The 17,941-nt window shown below is 36.1% G+C and overlaps 1 protein-coding gene across 1 annotated transcript in view; it reads left to right on the top strand.

Annotated features, from left to right (window-relative positions):
* Nucleotides 1-1,877: 1,877 nt before the first annotated feature.
* Nucleotides 1,878-17,941, top strand: part of LOC119777498 (ephrin type-A receptor 6-like) — a 262,220-nt gene continuing 246,156 nt past the window's right edge. The window contains exons 1-2 of the mRNA XM_038276401.1: nucleotides 1,878-2,496; nucleotides 17,815-17,879. Coding sequence (XP_038132329.1) covers nucleotides 2,421-2,496; nucleotides 17,815-17,879 — 141 coding nt within the window. The 5' untranslated portion in view covers nucleotides 1,878-2,420. The remainder of the gene's footprint in view (nucleotides 2,497-17,814; nucleotides 17,880-17,941) is intronic.

The following is a 17,941-nucleotide window of genomic DNA, read 5'->3' as shown; positions in this document are numbered from 1 at the left end:
TTTTGTATCTCTGCTTCTTTTTCTATGTCCGCTTCTGTCTACTTGAACCCCAATCGGCCTCGGCAGATGGCGCTCACACAGAGTCTGGTTCTGTTGGAGGTTTCTTCCTGTTTAAAGGGAGTTTTTCCTCTCCACTGTCGCTACAAGCATGCTTGGTGTGAGGGATTGCCTTCGAGTCAATGAGTCGATGCATACAATTGTTTTTTCTTAGAGAACTTTGACTCAGTTTGACTGCATGATCTGGTTGAATTGTAACGTGCCTTGAGATGACATGCATTAATTGGCTCTATATAAATAAACTGAATTGAATTGAATCTGGTGAAAATATATCACTAGCACCTCATCAAATATATTTACTGAGAAACATAGTGGCATTTTCACTGCTTACTTTACCCGCTTTATATACTCAACATACAGCTCAGTTTGCAATCCAGAGGATTTTCTTTTCTGAAAAATATATTCCAGCATTGTGAGAAACCAACCAAAAATATAACTATGCTGCTTAGTATCCCAGTATTTAATAAATGTTCTAAAGGCAACATTTCTTCTGCATTGTGTTATAGGTTATAAGTACCTTCCTTGAAGTGCAAATCTTTAAAAGTAAAAAGTTCAAAAAATAAATACAGAACAGCTACAGCAGTACTATAATGATGCATATATGCTTATAAATAATTTTGCTTTGGGTTTTATTTGGGTTGCACTAACAATAAAACTGTTGAAAAGGTTGTAAGTCAGTTAACAGATGCCAACTGTTTACAGAGTGCCTCAACAGATGTTGCTCGCAGTTGAAAGTGTCAAAGGTAGTTGACATGCTTCTCTGCAAAAGCCATCATTCACAGAGACTTATGTAAACCAAGGAAAGAAAAAAAAAAACAGAAGCAAAAAACCAGCTTTCCTTTGTCTATTTACATTTGTGCAGAAATAAAAAGAAAGCAAACTTGCATATATATATTTAATTGCTAGTTATGGTAAAACTATTTCTTTTTTGGTGGACTACAGAACACCAATACATACGAGTCATTACAGGTGTCCTGCTGCTTAGTTGAAAATAACCCATTTAAAGGAGCATTATCAGACTAAAAATCAATGGGGTTCAAACATTAAGGTCATTTAGTCTTTAAAAGGTCAGCTATAAAGGTGGTCTACTTTCAGGACAAAGGCAGCAAATGTATGAATGCAGTTCTAAAACAATGGAAAGTACTTTTGAATTTTATTTTTAACTTTATTCTAGGGAATAAAAAAGCTTTACAATTACTAGAGTAGTATATGAATATAAAATATTAGTTTTACTGCAAAAAATAACGATGGCATATTGTGAAAGGCAGCCCTTACTTTTAGAGATGGAGATAGTGGGTGGAGGGCATGACCTGTTGTGGAAGGTAGAAAAATGAAGATTGAAGAAAAAGGAAAGATTAACAGAAACAGTTTCTTAAAATTAATGATTAACAAAGAACTGCTAAAAACCAAGATGGAACAAAACTTTTAGCCTACATTTTTGTACTTTCTTGTCCACATATAAAGCTGAAAGCAAGAGAATGCGTGTGTGAGTTGGTACAGTTACAGCTCCCAGCTTTTAAACTTTAAATCTCATTAAAAAACAGAAAAATAAATAAATCCTGTTGACAACTTGACGAGAGATCCCGATTTCAGTGCAGATTCCAATAACTTGTCACCAGCTTCATATGGTTCCCATCAAACTACAAAACACCTTACATGCCAAACATTAAATTAAATTTAATTCAAAGCAGGGGATCAAGTCAAACATTTGCTGTTCTTCCAGGACGCCCTGCAGAACCAGTAAGATAGAAGAGCGCACACACACAAACACACATGCCATTGCCTTGTCAGCTAACCCCCTCTAGTGCCGAGCATCATGCACAGATGCGCGCTGTCCCCCAGCATCATTGCCTCCACTGTTGCTGCTGTTCCACTGCATCCCAATCATTCCTCTGTCTACCTTCCACCACCATCTCTCTGCAGCAGCGGACCGAGCTGCAGCTGCAGGCGGAGCTGGCAGTCAGCGGCGCGCTGCCGTGCCAAAAACACCGGCTCTCCAGTCTGTCACCACTCTGCGCGCTTTAGACTACGTTTTGGTTCCAATCTGGAAACACTAAAGACTGCGGCGAAGTCTGTATAAAATCGGTAAAGTTTTGACTAGACAATTGTTTTCTTTTTTCCACATCCTCGGAAGAACATAGTTTACTTTAAAATTGAACGGGACTTCATCCAAAAGCTGTCCAGTCTGCGCCGGAGCCGCGCCAGGTGAAAAGGATGAGCAATCTCCCGTTCCGCCGCGCGGCAATCCGGTCCACAAAGGATCAATTATAAGGAGAAGAGCCGCTGGATTTTAAGGGACTCAGATCCCTTCATCACTGTTCTGATAACGACAAGTCAAGCCGCTTGTAAATGCTGCCGTAGACATGAGTTTTGGAAACAGATTCTTCCTTTCACTCTTTCTTGGAATTACGATCAGTCGTTTCAGCAGATGCAATCAAGGTAAGACATGCACTGCAAACCACTCGGGGCCACCTGGGTTACTCCAGCTCCCAATGTACTGTTGGACACAGGTCTCAATTGAGCCACAGTCTTACATATAATATTGGACGTGCTGGAAATTTTTTTAAATTAATGCTGCACTAGAAACTAACCTCATGATGCAATTTTTTGGCAGTTAAAGAAAATCCTGCTTCATTAATTGCTATACATCCACAATTGTAGCTAAAGTGAATTGCCAGTTTTAAAACCATGCAAAGTGTGCAAACAATGCAGTGCACATGCTGCCTTCTCATTTTGAATTTAAAATGTTAACTTTTAATAGTCACAGAAATTCAAATGTGGTAGAGTTATGAATTAGAATAAAGAGATGATCATAACCCAAAATAACCGAATCCCTTTAATTGTTACTTGATCTTTTAAAGGAATTGGAGAGAAAAAACAACACTTTTTTTATATTTAAAAATCATTTCACAGACACACACACAAGGGGGGCAAAAGATCAAATAATTAAATGACTGACCTGTGTAATTATCTGAGTGTGTGATTGCAAATGTTGTGTCATGTTTTGGAAATAAGCATATCTTTTCATCCATTTCTTAACAGAGAGTTCATTTAAATGCATATGGAAGCATAAGTCATACACAAATAGAGCGGATGCATTACATGCTTATTTTTTTCTTAAAGTATCAAAAGTGTGGCTACATGCTTGTCTTTGTATGTGTTTTTGCATATGTACAGCAATTACAGCCCCACCAACACACACATATACACACACACAGCCTGCTGCATCAGAAAGGTTTAAAATAGTCCTATTGATTGTGTGGAGAGAGCACTGTGGGATCTGCCCTCCAGGTTATATTTTATTGTTCTCTGTGTTCAATAAGAGCGATGCTACTCCCTTTTCTCCCAGACAGCTGCTACATAACAGCCTCACTGTGTGTTTTTCTGCGCCGCAGATTGAATGATTGAACTCATGTCTGCTTTCAGCTGTAGTTTAGTCCTTCATATTGACTGGTACGGGACCTCAAGTGGCACAGTTGTAGTCGCTGTCCACCACAGAAAGTGGTGCCGCTCAGAGGGAAAATGAAAAGCTGAAAGTTAAAAGAGTTTGAAAAAGGAAGGAAAGAATTTGATTCAATTTCAGTATTATTACTTAAAAATATAAGCAGCTTTGGAGAATTAAAAAAACTTGTTCATTTGGGTTTCACTCACTTCCAAAGTATGTTTTGCTAGGGAAAAGAGACCAACTGTCATTTGTTAGTGAGAACACTGTTGCAGGATGCATTAACATGTAAAAAGTTTTCTTTGTATGATAACATATACCGTTTTTTTTTTTAAATCCTCTATACAGTTCATCTTCTAAATTTGCAAGAATTTAAAATGTCCTAAATTATATGCAAAAAACACAATAATATAACATTTTATTTATAATGCACCTTACATTTCAGGTAAAATTCAAGGTGCTGCATTAACACGGTGCTTAAAAACGGTTCTCAGAGCACAACAGAATCGACGAATAGCAATATATCTGTGAAACATAAGTTTATGGTTTATTCTTAGGCTCGTTCTTGACAACTTTGACGACAAATTTAATGTTTTAAGGTCATCTTAAATTCCCCTGCCGCTTCTTAGTTTACTTTCCCTTTGTTCTCCTCTGATTTTAGGCTTGTGTTTGTTTCAAACACCATTAGCGTTCCATGTCCTTGAATAAAAATCCTGCTGTTTTACATGGCCAACGTAGTTATAAAAAAGATAGTACCTCTGCAACCCCCCTGTTTTGAATTACCTTAATTTAAAACAGAAAACTATACTCACTGACTTTCCAATATTTCTGCTGTTGCCCGTAATAATTTGACAAAAAAGAATAACTTATGCAACATTGTTATAATTTTTCTATTTTTCACACTATATATGTTTGTTTTAAAAGACAGAAATTATTTATGAACCAGTTTATCTTGTAAATGAAGGAAACATTTATAAGCCTTTTTTAAGCAAGCTGACCAGTTATGTGCAGGAATATTTTATTTATGTATTTTGGAGCAATGTTGTGTTAGTCTTTTGCGGCTTCATAATGGAGGAAAAGCTTTTTTGCTTACTTCTAAAAAAACCTGAAAAGCACGGTTTACCTGCTTGGCTACAGTAACACAGAACAGACTGTTTGGTCTGCAGGCCGGGGATGGAGCCCAACTTCATCACACACCAGCATAGATCTATGGTTTTTTGATCCTTCCTTTCTAACAAAGACAAGCTGAGCTACAGAGATTGGGGATTTTACTGGCAAAATGGTTGCAACGTTGGATTCTGGAAGAACAATAAAAAAGAATCAGTTTTTACTTCTTGCTTGTGTGCCTCCTGACTGAACAACATATCTGTCACCTGCGCCCAACAGGGACTGCAGACAGTTATTAACAAAGCTCTACTCACTCAAGGCTGAACAAGCCTGTGCTCCCCACTAACACATCTTCTGCTCTTGACATCAGTGTTTACCATTTTGCCAGCCTTGTTAAGTCAGCATGATGATGATTTATGTAAGCTTTCATTAGTTTTTCAGAATTATTAGATGTTGTTTTTCATAATGACTGTAGCTCAAGCAAATAATAATGCTTTTTTCCAAACTTTTTGTTTAATTATCTTAACAGTCTGGTAATCTAAATAAAAAAAAAAACAGTTGGTGGCTGAAGGAGTAAATACATAAAACAAAAAAAATGCTATTAGCAGTTACATATTTGCTGTGAAAACAGCACAAAGAGAAGTATTCCACATTGAATTGATTAATGTGGATGTCTGATTAAAGCTTTGCTCTTACAAAGCCGAGTATCGCTGACTGCAGCTATAACATTCCCCGGACAAAGGAGATATTCACAATTAGCGTGCAGTCAAAGAAAATCAATCAACCAACAAATCCAGATCAGCATCGAAGTGCTAACGCTGTACCTTTCCCTGTGTGGGTGCAGATTTATAATGTATATTTGTATGATCTGTATCAGGATATATGTTTCCGTTTGACAAGTGAAGGTTAGGATATTTTAGATTGCACTATTTTCCCAATTTATCTTAACTGAGTAAAGAAAATCCAGGTAACCTAAAAGCAAAATCCGATCTCTGTACTCCCTGTCAAACCATGTAGTTTAATAAACCTCGGTAGAATAATGCTGAGTCTCACGGAACACTAAATGTACTGTGAAGGGTTGTTTATTTTCTTGCAAAAGTTTGCTTTTGTTGCTGGTGTTTTATTTTTATTGATTTAAGCTTGGAAGAACATGGTGATGCTGTGGTCAGCTCTGCTAAAGTAGCCATTTATTATGTTTCTGGTCAGCTGGGGGGCTGCCTTTGTAAATTTTATATGCTTGTGCTGTTTTATTTTCTGTTTCCAACACTCCTTTTTTTTAAAAAAATACAGAATATGAATTATCTTTTTTTTCTTAGAATGAAGTTTTGTAAGTGAAATGGCTCATAAACCATCTTAATTCTGTAATTTTGAAAGAAATGAACCCTTGACACCTCCTTCATTTGAAGGATGGAGGTGACAACTCACCTCCACAATTCTCCATATCTTTCAATGCAACATAAGGATGTTTTTGTATAGTTTATCATCATGTTTAATCTTTAGCTACATATAAAATGTCATGTTTTTTATTAGAATTTCTACATTTCTTTAAACTCAAGAAATTGTCAACAAATCAAAATATTATGTTTGAAAAAAAAAACTGATGAATATTTCTGCATTTCTTGCCTTTCAGGTAAATTAGATAAACTAAATTTTATATGCTCCTTGTGAGCCTTCAAGGTTGTCTAGCTTTTTGTGTTAGGCTTTAAACTCACTGCAGATATATCTCTATATTTTTTTTTCAATGCATGCTTTATTTTTCTATGTATTAGTCAGTAGTCCTGGGGGTTTGACATTTAATATACAATATTTTTCTTTTACATTTCAGATTCAAATATGATTAAAAACTTCAACATATAATTTAATGCTTTTAAAAGTTTTATATTTTGCCTCGTGATTTACTATATAAAATGGATGCACAGTGGGGTCGATGGGCGACTGTTGCCTTGAGAGAAGAATGTCCTGATTCGAGTCGCATACTGGCAGGGTTTACTTTTTCTGTTAGCATGCATGACGTCATACATGCTTTCTCCCAAAATCCAAAAGCATAATTGGTAATTTAACTGAACCGTTAGTGTGAGCGCATGTGTGAGCATGTGTTTCACCTTCAGCCGATCACTGCTGTCTGAAGGCATCAGGGGAGTTAAAAAAAAAATATATATATATTTTTTATTTTAACACCTTTTTAATACCTGTTTTTGTTGTTGATGGTTTTTTTTCTTTTCAAGTCTCATTCTACCAAGACTAATTTTTCTTTCCCCACAGAAGAAGGTAACTACAGTAAAATGGTTTTCCGGCATGTTCTGCTGTGGGGATGGTGTGTTCATGGTGAAGTAAAAAGCATTTTGCTTGTAGGTAAAAGTTGCTTTAGTCTGATCTTAGTTGAATTTCTTTTTCTTATTTGCTGTGCCTAAAATTCTTTTTGTCAAATTGCTAACAGATTTTTTTCATGGCTTTTTGCTTATAGTAGTTCACGTGTCGCTACTCTTTCAGAAAGGCCTGGTTTAGGGAATGGATGAATGGTTATCCTGCTGACAGATTCTCCCACTTAAGCTTTTTATTTATTTTTATATAACATATTTAGGTTTTCAGTTGTACCAAAATTTTTTAGATAATATTTGGACCTGGGAATGTTGTTTTTAACATCCTTTCTCCCTGATCTTTCTACTATATTCCTGGGTCTCCGTGATGCTTTTTCATCCACTAATATTCTCACTTAATTTATTATCCTCGGAACTAAAATACAAGTTTGGGGGGTTAAAAGGTAAAAACATTCCCTTGTATTGCCACTGCTGCCACTAGAACAACCATAACTATGACAAAAACAGTTTCTAATTTTCACAGTCCTTTTCACAGTATTCTGATCTTACACCCAACATTGAAGCATATCATTGTCAATAAACAAGTAGCCCTGCAATGACTGTCATTAGGCTGCATATGCAATAAATTACTGCTACAAATGGTTAACGTAGGAAAGTTTAACTACTGTTGATGCGAGTAGCGTCCATCTTGAATATGGAAGTCAGGTGGCTTCTTGATGGACAGGATTTATTTAGGGATCTCTGGTGAAATAGAATAATACATCTAAGCTTTTCCATTTATCTTTTTTATGATCTACACCCTTACAAAATCACACAAACCTTACATGTGATCACATTGTAACGGTCATCTGGGCTTTTGTTAAACGTGAAATGTTTTCTGTTTCTAAACCATATTGTATGGTGTTTATTTTTATTTATTTATTTTCTATTTTTACCCTGCCAGCATTAAAGGTGATGCTGTAGGAAACAATAACATGTACTTCAGATTTGATTGCACCCAACATTAGTTACACTAAGTATCAGTGGCATCAGCGTTTTAAAGAGACTATTAGAAATACAGTGGGAGGTTGCTGGTTGGGATGTGCTATTCAGGTTATATACACTTATGAGTTCTCCTCTTTTAGTCCCACTATTTAAAGAAGAGTTTGAGAAGCAGTTACAGTATTCAGAGAGAACCCAAGGGATATCTCTCCTATATACATGTGGATAATATTATTTTGTACTTGATATAAATAATCGAATTCTGACCCAAGTATTTCTAAAAGTTACAGATCCCTATTGGCTGATGGTTACACAGTGAAACAATCCATCTTAATATATGACTGTAATCCAAATTTAATATCCCAAGTTAGGAAACAATGAATACATATTTAATACAAAGAAGAACAACGAAAGCCTGAATAGTTTCCATACATAACTGTATGATGAGGTTATATTGGTGGTCAACGATTAGATATCTTGAGAGGACACAAACATGTTTTAATAGTAAATAATGGTTAAGCATTTGATCGGGGAATTATAGGCATGAATACACTTTACTTACTTTGGGTATAAATGCACTTTATTAAGAAATCAGGCACATTACAAGATTTCCTTTGCTGTTATTTATCATATACTGGATATTTGTTTGGGTATCACAGAGTGATCAGAGGGAGAGAGTGTAGAAATGTCTTTCATGCCTGTCAGGTTCCCTCTGTTATGGATAGTTTTCAATTTCACAGCATATCATCTTTTCATCTGTTGAGAGCCCAGTGCTTTGTTTATACCGCTAAATGACAATGTGCAATCCGCAGTGAAACACTTGCCAAAATCAATTTTCACAAGTGTCTGTTCATCAAATGTTGCTGTTTGTCCTCTAACATAGCATGCCGTTTGCTGCTTACCGAAGAGAATATGGAGGAGTTGCAAAAAGGAAAAGCTGATTACCACCCGTTACTGTTAGCTGATATATATATTTTTAATCATGTTTGGTAATCTGTTATAAATTTGATACTAATAAAAAAGGATTTTGCCCTTATGAAGGCCAGCGTTTACTTTCAAAGGGAAGTCCACACTTTTCGACAGCTTTGATCTCTAATTTCAGTTCACTGAAATGCTGTTCCGCTTTAGCTTTTATCAAGCAGCACTTTGATAACCATATTCAGCTCTTTTGTTGGGACAGTGAAGCTATTTTGGGGTGTTTGTGCGGACTATGAGGGGTGGGGACCAGACAGGAGATGTCATCATTCTACAAGAGCTTCATATATTTATGTGCTGGCCAGCACACTTTCTATTTATATCCAGCGAGAGGAAATCCCAGGGGACCCGCAGCTCCAGGCAAGGTCTTGTGGGTGCCTTGCCCAAAGATCTATGTAGTGGGAGAATGGATGGATGGATATTTACATGTAGGCAGTTTTAGGCTACCCTGGCAATGTTCACAGGACCCAAATATATACAGCAGGTGCATGTTCTTACAGACAAGTGGTTATGCACAGGTTCACAGTTTTTTTGTTTTTTTTTCTTTTCAGAAAGTTTTGAATCTTGATTATACTGTTGCATAGGAAGTTGGTGTTAAGTTTTAAAAACACTATAACGTTATTCTGAGGAGTTTACACTGCAGGAACTCACACAAGCCTTTACAACATTGCCCTGTAATTTAATGTAATTATGACTGAATACATTTCAGTTCGTGAAAAATATGACGTCCAATCTTTTATTAAGGATTATGGCCCTAAATAAAATAAAAAAAAATTACAAAACAAAACTCAAACATAAGGTAGTAAATATTTCTCAGACTTTCTCTGAGTGTGGTTTGGCTAGGAATAAGAATAAATAAATACCAATAATAAAATATTTTGATCAAAAGGATCAAAAACATATCAAGTCAGGGCACTACTTGGTATGCTATGGTGTTCTCCCATATAGTTTAAAACTGGCCTTTTAAACTGAAACCACCCTGAGACAATAGGATCATTCCATAAAGAATAACCAAAATCTTTGAAAGAAAACTTGTTTTATATCACCAATGTCTCATTCTTGAGAGCCACAGTTCTTTGAGTTTTTAACATGATAAATTTGCTGGTGCTATTATAAAAAAGATCCAATAATCGGGGGATATTATGAAACTAAAATCTCCAGAGCCTCTCAGCCTAATCTCAGAGGAGACTGCGAAATGCCCTTTGGACGAACCACCTTTGGGCAATCTGCTTTTTCGCTCAGGGGCTTTAATATCTAGAACCACATCCCTTTCTCAATTAGAGAAAGCCTCCAGATTACATCTTTACAACTCAACTGAAGAACTGGCTGAAATCAAGACAAACAATATCTCAATTAGAACATATAGGAATAAAAAATATATCTGATGTTCACTGTTTTTTTTTATTATTCATTTTACTGTTTTTTTTGTTTGTTTTTTGCCATTTTATTCTCGGTATTTGCCACAATACAACAGTTTATTACCAATATAATTCAACTTACAGATGAAATACTTCATTAAATAAAATTTTCAACTAAGTAACTTTTAACTTAACTATGATGGAAAAGTTAAAGTAATAACTAAAATGAATTAACTAAACCAAATTGTAAAAAGGAAAACAAATTAATATATTAAGCCAACTCTGTTATGGAAACCTGATCAGAACTCCTGGATATGACTTTAAACATATATATATATATATATATAAAAAAAAAAAACTATTATAGACAGCTATGTGCATCTTCTTAAGAAGACTGTTGAACAACAACAGCGTCTTCAGTGAAAAGGCTTCTCCAGATCCGGTTCAAGACGAGCCCCTGCAGAATATCCTTTGTTCCTAAAGCTATTAACATATACAAAAACTGATTTTTGAAAAAAGCATATTAAGATTTTGATTAAAATGGAATTAAACACCTATTAAAGAATGTAAACTCTCTTGAGTTTAAAGACATGTGGTGTAGAGTAAATTAACTGCAAATTATAAAACAAACCAAATCTGATAAAATGACAGAGGACCATTTTTATCATTAAGCCATTAAGCTAATAAATAAACTGAATCAGAATTCAGACTTCAGTTTAAAATATATTCAAAATCACAACAAAGCTGCTACTCCACCAAGCACCTGCTCAGTTGGCTTTGAATCAGATGACCTTGATTTAAACCTGCTCCATCCCTTCCTCCGCCTTTGCCACAAGCTTCATCTGACCCATTCTTCACACTGCTGCATGAATCCTCTGGTCTTCACTGCATTCACCTGGCATCCCCAACTAGTCCGGTAGAAGACCACCAAGTTGGGCTTCATTCGGCCAGAGATTTCTTCCCAAGGGGAGTTTTTCTCTCCACTGTCGCTTCATGCTTGCTCATCATGGAGGCTCATATGAACTTTATTCCATGTAGGCCCATATGTGCCTTATTCCAGCTTGAATCCATCTTCGTTCTTTCCCCGTTACACCACCAGTTTCAGGTCTGATTTATTGTATCCATAAAACTATTCTAATGCCCTTCTCTCTTTGTGTGAGTTTTTCAGGTTGAATTAAAATCTAAAAAAAGAAAAACATTGAAAACCCAAATGTATTATTGTATAAGTAAAAGTAATATTACTCTTACTCTGGTTTGTAATTTTGCTTATTAGAAATGTGTGATTTTTACAATGCTGCTTTCCAGCCAGCAGTGCCTTCATGGTTTCCATTAAAAGGACTGGCAGGGTCAACTGGTCCTCCAGCTTGCCAACAAACAAACAAGGCACAGACCAATCATCAACAGGGGAGAAAGAGTGACGCCAAGATGCTCAAACAACCAGCCAATATAGGAAATATTAAACTAGTATTACAGAGAGGCTGTGGTTGGAGGATAAAACGATCAGCGTGAAGTCTGTTCTTGCTGTGCTGGACAGGACAGTCAATCAATAGAATAATCTGCTGCAATTTCATATAGATCAATGTCCATTTTCTACACCTAATCTCATACTGCTGTAACAGCATGAGTCATTAAAAGCTCTCAGTGGCTGTCCCAAAGAAGAAGCGCAGTTGCTGTTTAAATCTGTGCTTTATAAATTTCTGTTACTCGTGATCTGATGAGATTTTTGTTTTTAATGTTTTTGTATGAAGACAAATAATAAGGATATGCAGTTAATAGGAGATTTAAAGCTGCAATATCACACAAACTATTATAGATAATTTAAGCTATAGGCTATTCCTCAACAGGAACCTAAAACTTTCAGATTTATCAGGGGGATTTTATAAAAAGGATTTTATAAAAAGGTATTGAAACAATATAGGGATGGGTTTCTTTTTCCTTAGTTATTAATTTGAAAAATTGTAACACTTAATTTTTTTTTAACTGTTTTGTTGTTCCGTGAGTTTTAATTTATCCTAAAGGGCTCTCTTGTAAATGAGAACTTATGTCTCGATGAGGCTACTGGGAATAAGTAAATGTTTAGCAATAAAACAAATAGCTTGGCTGCGGGACTTAAATTGATAATTGTCGATAGAATTTATTAGGGTTTCCAGGTGGTAAACTTTAAACAGCAATTGAAGAAGAATATTTTATATTATAGATTATATAATAGATTTGAGTTTTAGGATCTTGTTACTAAAAAGAGGCTATTCTTGAATAAACCTTCTCAAGGTCACATCGGTGCATTAAACTGTAAGATATGTCTACATTTGCAGTATTTCTGTTTGACTTTGAGTCCCTTCTGCTTCTTACATTCATTTCATATGGATAACCAAATATCACAATATTTTAATAATGTTATATTGATAGCTTAGTGAGAACATATTTGTTTCCTCCATATTTCTATCAACTCAATTTTTCAATTCCTATAATCCATATGTTTCAAAATGCATTCTTTTACACACCAGGCATCTTTACTCTATTATGCAGCTGATCGCTTTTTCTCCTTCCTGCATATGTCAGTCGGTTTTCGGACACTGAGAACAGTAAACATATTCTTAAGGGATCAGGTTTCAATATATAATATAATAAATCACTATGTTGTATGTTTGCATGCATGCATTAGCCTGAAAAGATCAGTCTATTGGAACAGTCTATGGTCACATGAACTTATTGTTTCCATGAAAAACATTTATCTATCAGCTGTTATACTGAGCGTAAAAAAAAAAATACATTTAAATTTAAATAAATGTTATTGATTGGGGGATTTAAATAGCAAATCAGTTTGTTTTCGTATATAAGGTTTGTTTTGGAAAATTCTTGGGTACCGGTATTTACAGTAGGCATTATCACTCAAGATTTAGGTTAAAACACGATCTTCAAGACCTGGATAATTTCTGTAAATGCGGCTGTTTTAGGGCAGATTTTGAAAATTGTTCTTCTGGGTAAAGGCAATCATGGGACTTCTTAATTCTGGCCATGTAAGACTATTTAATGCTACCTCTTTAGGTTTCACATCTGCAGTAGAATGTTTTCTCACACATAAATAGGTTCTGCATCCTGACTATCCCTTTTTTTTTTTTTTTTTACCTTTTCCTAAGAAGGAAACATGTCGACTACAGTAGTTTATCAGCAGCTTGAGATAATGCAAGTCAGGGATTCTATACAGGGCTGTTTACCAGGAACTATAATATTTCTGCACTAATATGGATGTAGTGCAGAAGTCTGTGCACATAATTCAGTCGGTAGGCTTGCATGTAAAAGAAATCATGTATAAAATTAAAATTAGTTTTTCCCTGGATGACGCTAAGATACATATTTGATAAGGTTTCCATTTTGACAGAAAGCGGATGTTTGAACTGCAACTGAAACTAGGGCTAAAACAAGTAATACCGTAGGTTTGATCGTGATTAATCGATTCTTGAAATAATCGTCAACTAATTTAGTAATCGATTAATCATTAAATTTAATATAGAGACTCTAAAACATGCCTTTACCTTACCCACTTAGAGCAGTAATTATATCAAGATTGTCAAAAATATGTAAACATTTGGCATTTAAGATAAAAAAAACTTTTTCGTCTGTCAGTATTCTCTATGCAGAAAAGTTGTAGTTTCACCTGGTTTGATTTCGTGAAAAGTATTCTATAAAGAACCTTTGGCTATTCGATTATTAATTGATAAATTGAAAAAAACATTCAACAGACTAATCAATTAGAAAAATAATATTTGGTTGCGGCCCTAATTAAAACAGTTATTTTGCTCCGTGTACTTACTGTATACCCACTTGGAAAGTGTCTAAACTTACTCACAGCAGGAAAGTACAATGGGTTAAACCAAATCTGCTGCCAAGCTCATGAGCTCCACACCTAGAACTCGGCTATACTGCCATCTTGATAATGAATCACAAAAAGCATTTTGTGAATGCTAAAGTCCTCTGCAAGGTCTTCTCTGTTTTATCTCTGGTTAATGCTGGATGGGTTATTGTGCTTTCCCAGTAAACAAGACACATTTGAAATGTTCCATGTTCCTTAGACTCACACACTTTTTTTTTCTTTTTTCTATGACATTCTTATTGATGAATAATTAAATCCCAGCCTATGGTTTATGGTGTAAAAACTGGTTATTTTGCTATAATAATGTTGATGGATATTTCTTTTTGAAATACTATAACTAATAATGAAGGCTTCTGTTTGTATAATTATTCCTAGAATAAAAATGTAAGTGGACTTTCATGACAAACTGACTTATTCAATAAGGTCATTATCCTGAAGAAAATACACATTAGAGTAAATGTTAGTATTGATCCTGTGTGAATATCAATGTTATTTTCTTTGAGTAGCAATCAGGCCTTTTCTGAAAGCCTATTTTCTTCAAGCCTACCTTATGATGCCAGACTCCTAAGTATAATGAGAACATCATCTAGGTGTATTGTCACACACACACACACACAGTGTACTTGAGTTGTTTGACAAGGTGAATAGATGGGGTTCATTTAATATTTATGAATTTTGAAAATGTGTTGTGGTCTCACACTACAGCTTATTCCCTAATGTTGCCACAAGTAAGGTTAAAAACGATTCAATCAGTTCATTGAATATGCTGGCATCTAACTGAAGGTAAATTTAGGAAGCCATAACTTCTCCATTTCACTGTAAATCACTTGTCTGGAGGAGAAATGCTTTCCTGTTGAATTATTAAAATATACTGTCCTTGAGAGTGAGGGAAAAAATATTAACAAGGTTAGCAATATTTTACACCTCAGACCTACATTTTGTTTTGTTTTTCTAAACAGTCCCCACATTTTTTTAGCCAGCAACAGCATAAGGCTTTTGTTAAAATATAATGTAATGAACCTTACTTGAAAGGAGAAAAATAGTTCTGTAATGAATTAAGAAAGTGCAACAACTGGTTTTAGAGTGACTGATTTTGCTTCTGCATTCCTCAGATCTCAGTCTAATATATCATCTGGTTTGTTGATAAAACAAGTCAGATTCTTGGAGCCCCCAACTCAAAAGCTCCAGGATTTGAAGATCTGCTAACATCTTCCTGGCAGATACAGTGGCGGTTCTAGGCCAAATGTCCCAGGGGGGCAGGGGGGGACCAGCGTGTTTTCATAGGGCACAGAATATCATGACGCTAAAGAAACATGCAAGGGATTCAAACATGTTAAAAGGGCTGCATAAAGTGACATTTTCATTCAATTAGTTTTATTTAAATGTATATGTCTTCCAACTGAAAATATTTATTTTATTATTGTTAAAATAAAAATAAAAATCCCTTAGCTTAGCAAAAAAGAAACTCAAAATATTGTACCTATATGAATATCTAAAAAAAACAAATAAAGCTATTATTTGGAATATTAGGTCAATATACATTCCTAATTTAGAAAGTTTACATATATGCATCTTCATTTTAGTAAAATCAAAGTTTTCTGTAAAATCAGAATTGGAGCACAAGAAAAACTGGTAAATTCAGCTATAAAAATTAAAGATTTTTTTTTTTTTTAGACAAAAACACTTACACACTTACACTGAGATGAAAACTGGGATCATATCTCAATACCACTGAAGCTATCACCCTATTGTTTTTAAATAATTAGTAAAACAGAATTTTTTAAACAATAAAAAAGAAATGCATCCAAAGGACCTATCAGAAACCATTTTTGTTCCAGGTCATTTCATTAGAATTTATCTTAGTATTATATCTTTGGTGCAGGGGCCATAACAGGGGCCGGAACATGATCTACAGGGGCCCTGGTTCCCGTTGGCCCCTGTCTAGAACCGGCCATGGGCAGATATCTTATCATACCTCCAGGAGTCTGCTATATTATAATCCATGCGTTGATGAGTCACTGCCATTTTGGCCATAGATTAAGCACTTAATTTGGTTGATGGTCATAATATTATAGCTTACAAGTGTAAAGGGTGCAGGAAGTAATATTTGGCATGATGAAATGCATATTACCTTGACAGAACATACACTATATTGCCAAAAGTATTTGCTCACCTGCCTTGACTCACATATGAGCTTAAGTGACATCCCGTTCCTAATCCATAGGGTTCAATATGACGTCGGTCCACCCTTTGCAGCTAGAACAGCTTCAACTCTTCTGGGAAGGCTGTCCACAAGGTTTAGGAGTGTGTTTATGGGAATTTTTGACCATTCTTCCAGAAGCGCATTTGTGAGGTCGCACACTGATGTTGGACGAGAAGGCCTGGCTCTCAGTCTCCGCTCTAATTCATCCCAAAGGTGTTCTATCGGGTTGAGGTCAGGACTCTGTGCAGGCCAGTCAAGTTCATCCACACCAGACTCTGTCATCCATGTCTTTATGGACCTTGCTTTGTGCACTGGTGCACAGTCATGTTGGAAGAGGAAGGGGCCAGCTCCAAACTGTTCCCACAAAGTTGGGAGCATGGAATTGTCCAAAATGTCTTGGTATGCTGAAGCATTCAGAGTTCCTTTCACTGGAACTAAGGGGCCAAGCCCAGCTCCTGAAAAACAACCCCACACCATAATCCCCCCTCCACCAAACTTTAAACTTGGCACAATGCAGTCAGACAAGTACCGTTCTCCTGGCAACCGCCAAACCCAGACCCGTCCATCAGATTGCCAGATGGAGAAGCGCGATTCGTCACTCCAGAGAACGCGTCTCCACTGCTCTAGAGTCCAGTGGCGGCGTGCTTTACACCACCGCATCCGACGCTTTGCATTGCACTTGGTGATGTATGGCTTGGATGCAGCTGCTCGACCATGGAAACCCATTCCATGAAGCTCTCTGCGCACTGTTCTTGAGCTAATCTGAAGGCCACATGAAGTTTGGAGGTCTGTAGTGATTGACTCTGCAGAAAGTTGGCGACCTCTTTGCACTATGCGCTTCAGCATCCGCTGACCCCGCTCCGTCAGTTTACGTGGCCTACCACTTCGTGGCTGAGTTGCTGTCGTTCCCAAACACTTCCATTTTCTAATAATACAGCTGACAGTTGACTGTGGAATATTTAGGAGCGAGGAAATTTCACGACTGGATTTGTTGCACAGGTGGCATCCTATCACAGTTCCACGCTGGAATTCACTGAGCTCCTGAGAGCGACCCATTCTTTCACAAATGTTTGTAAAAACAGTCTGCATGCCTAGGTGCTTGAATTTATACACCTGTGGCCATGGAAGTGATTGGAACACCTGATTCCAATAATTTGGATGGGTGAGCAAATACTTTTGGCAATATAGTGTAAGTCTTAATAATTTTATAGGTAGGCAGCACAAGAGAGGATGGTTATAACTGTGGCAGGCAGAGGAGGGAATAAACTTCTGACAGCAATCGGATTTCAATCCATCAGAACTCAGAATATGCTACACATGAAAAAAACTATTGCTCCCAGTGAAAGTGTTGGCATTGTTAATATTGATCCAGGATTTTTTTTTTTCCATGTAAAGAAAATGTCAAGATTAACACATTGACTTTCAATTTCAGTACAAAATTAGACATGTTGTTGTCCTGCTTGTCAGATTACTTAATGTGTCTTTTTTTTTTTTTATTTTAGTTGTGTTGCTGGATACAACATCCGTGCTTGGGGAGCTTGGATGGAAGACATATCCAATAAATGGGGTAAGAACTGTGCTTCTGCTTGCATTTGGTCTTACTGTACAGTTTACCTACTTCAAATTATC

This window comes from Cyprinodon tularosa, unplaced genomic scaffold, assembly GCF_016077235.1.
Source record: "Cyprinodon tularosa strain WSP-4 unplaced genomic scaffold, ASM1607723v1 ctg124, whole genome shotgun sequence".
In the NCBI taxonomy this organism is placed as follows: Eukaryota; Metazoa; Chordata; class Actinopteri; order Cyprinodontiformes; family Cyprinodontidae; genus Cyprinodon; species Cyprinodon tularosa.
The sequence above is the reverse complement of the archived record's forward strand: the minus strand, read 5'-3'. Positions and strand labels throughout refer to the sequence as shown.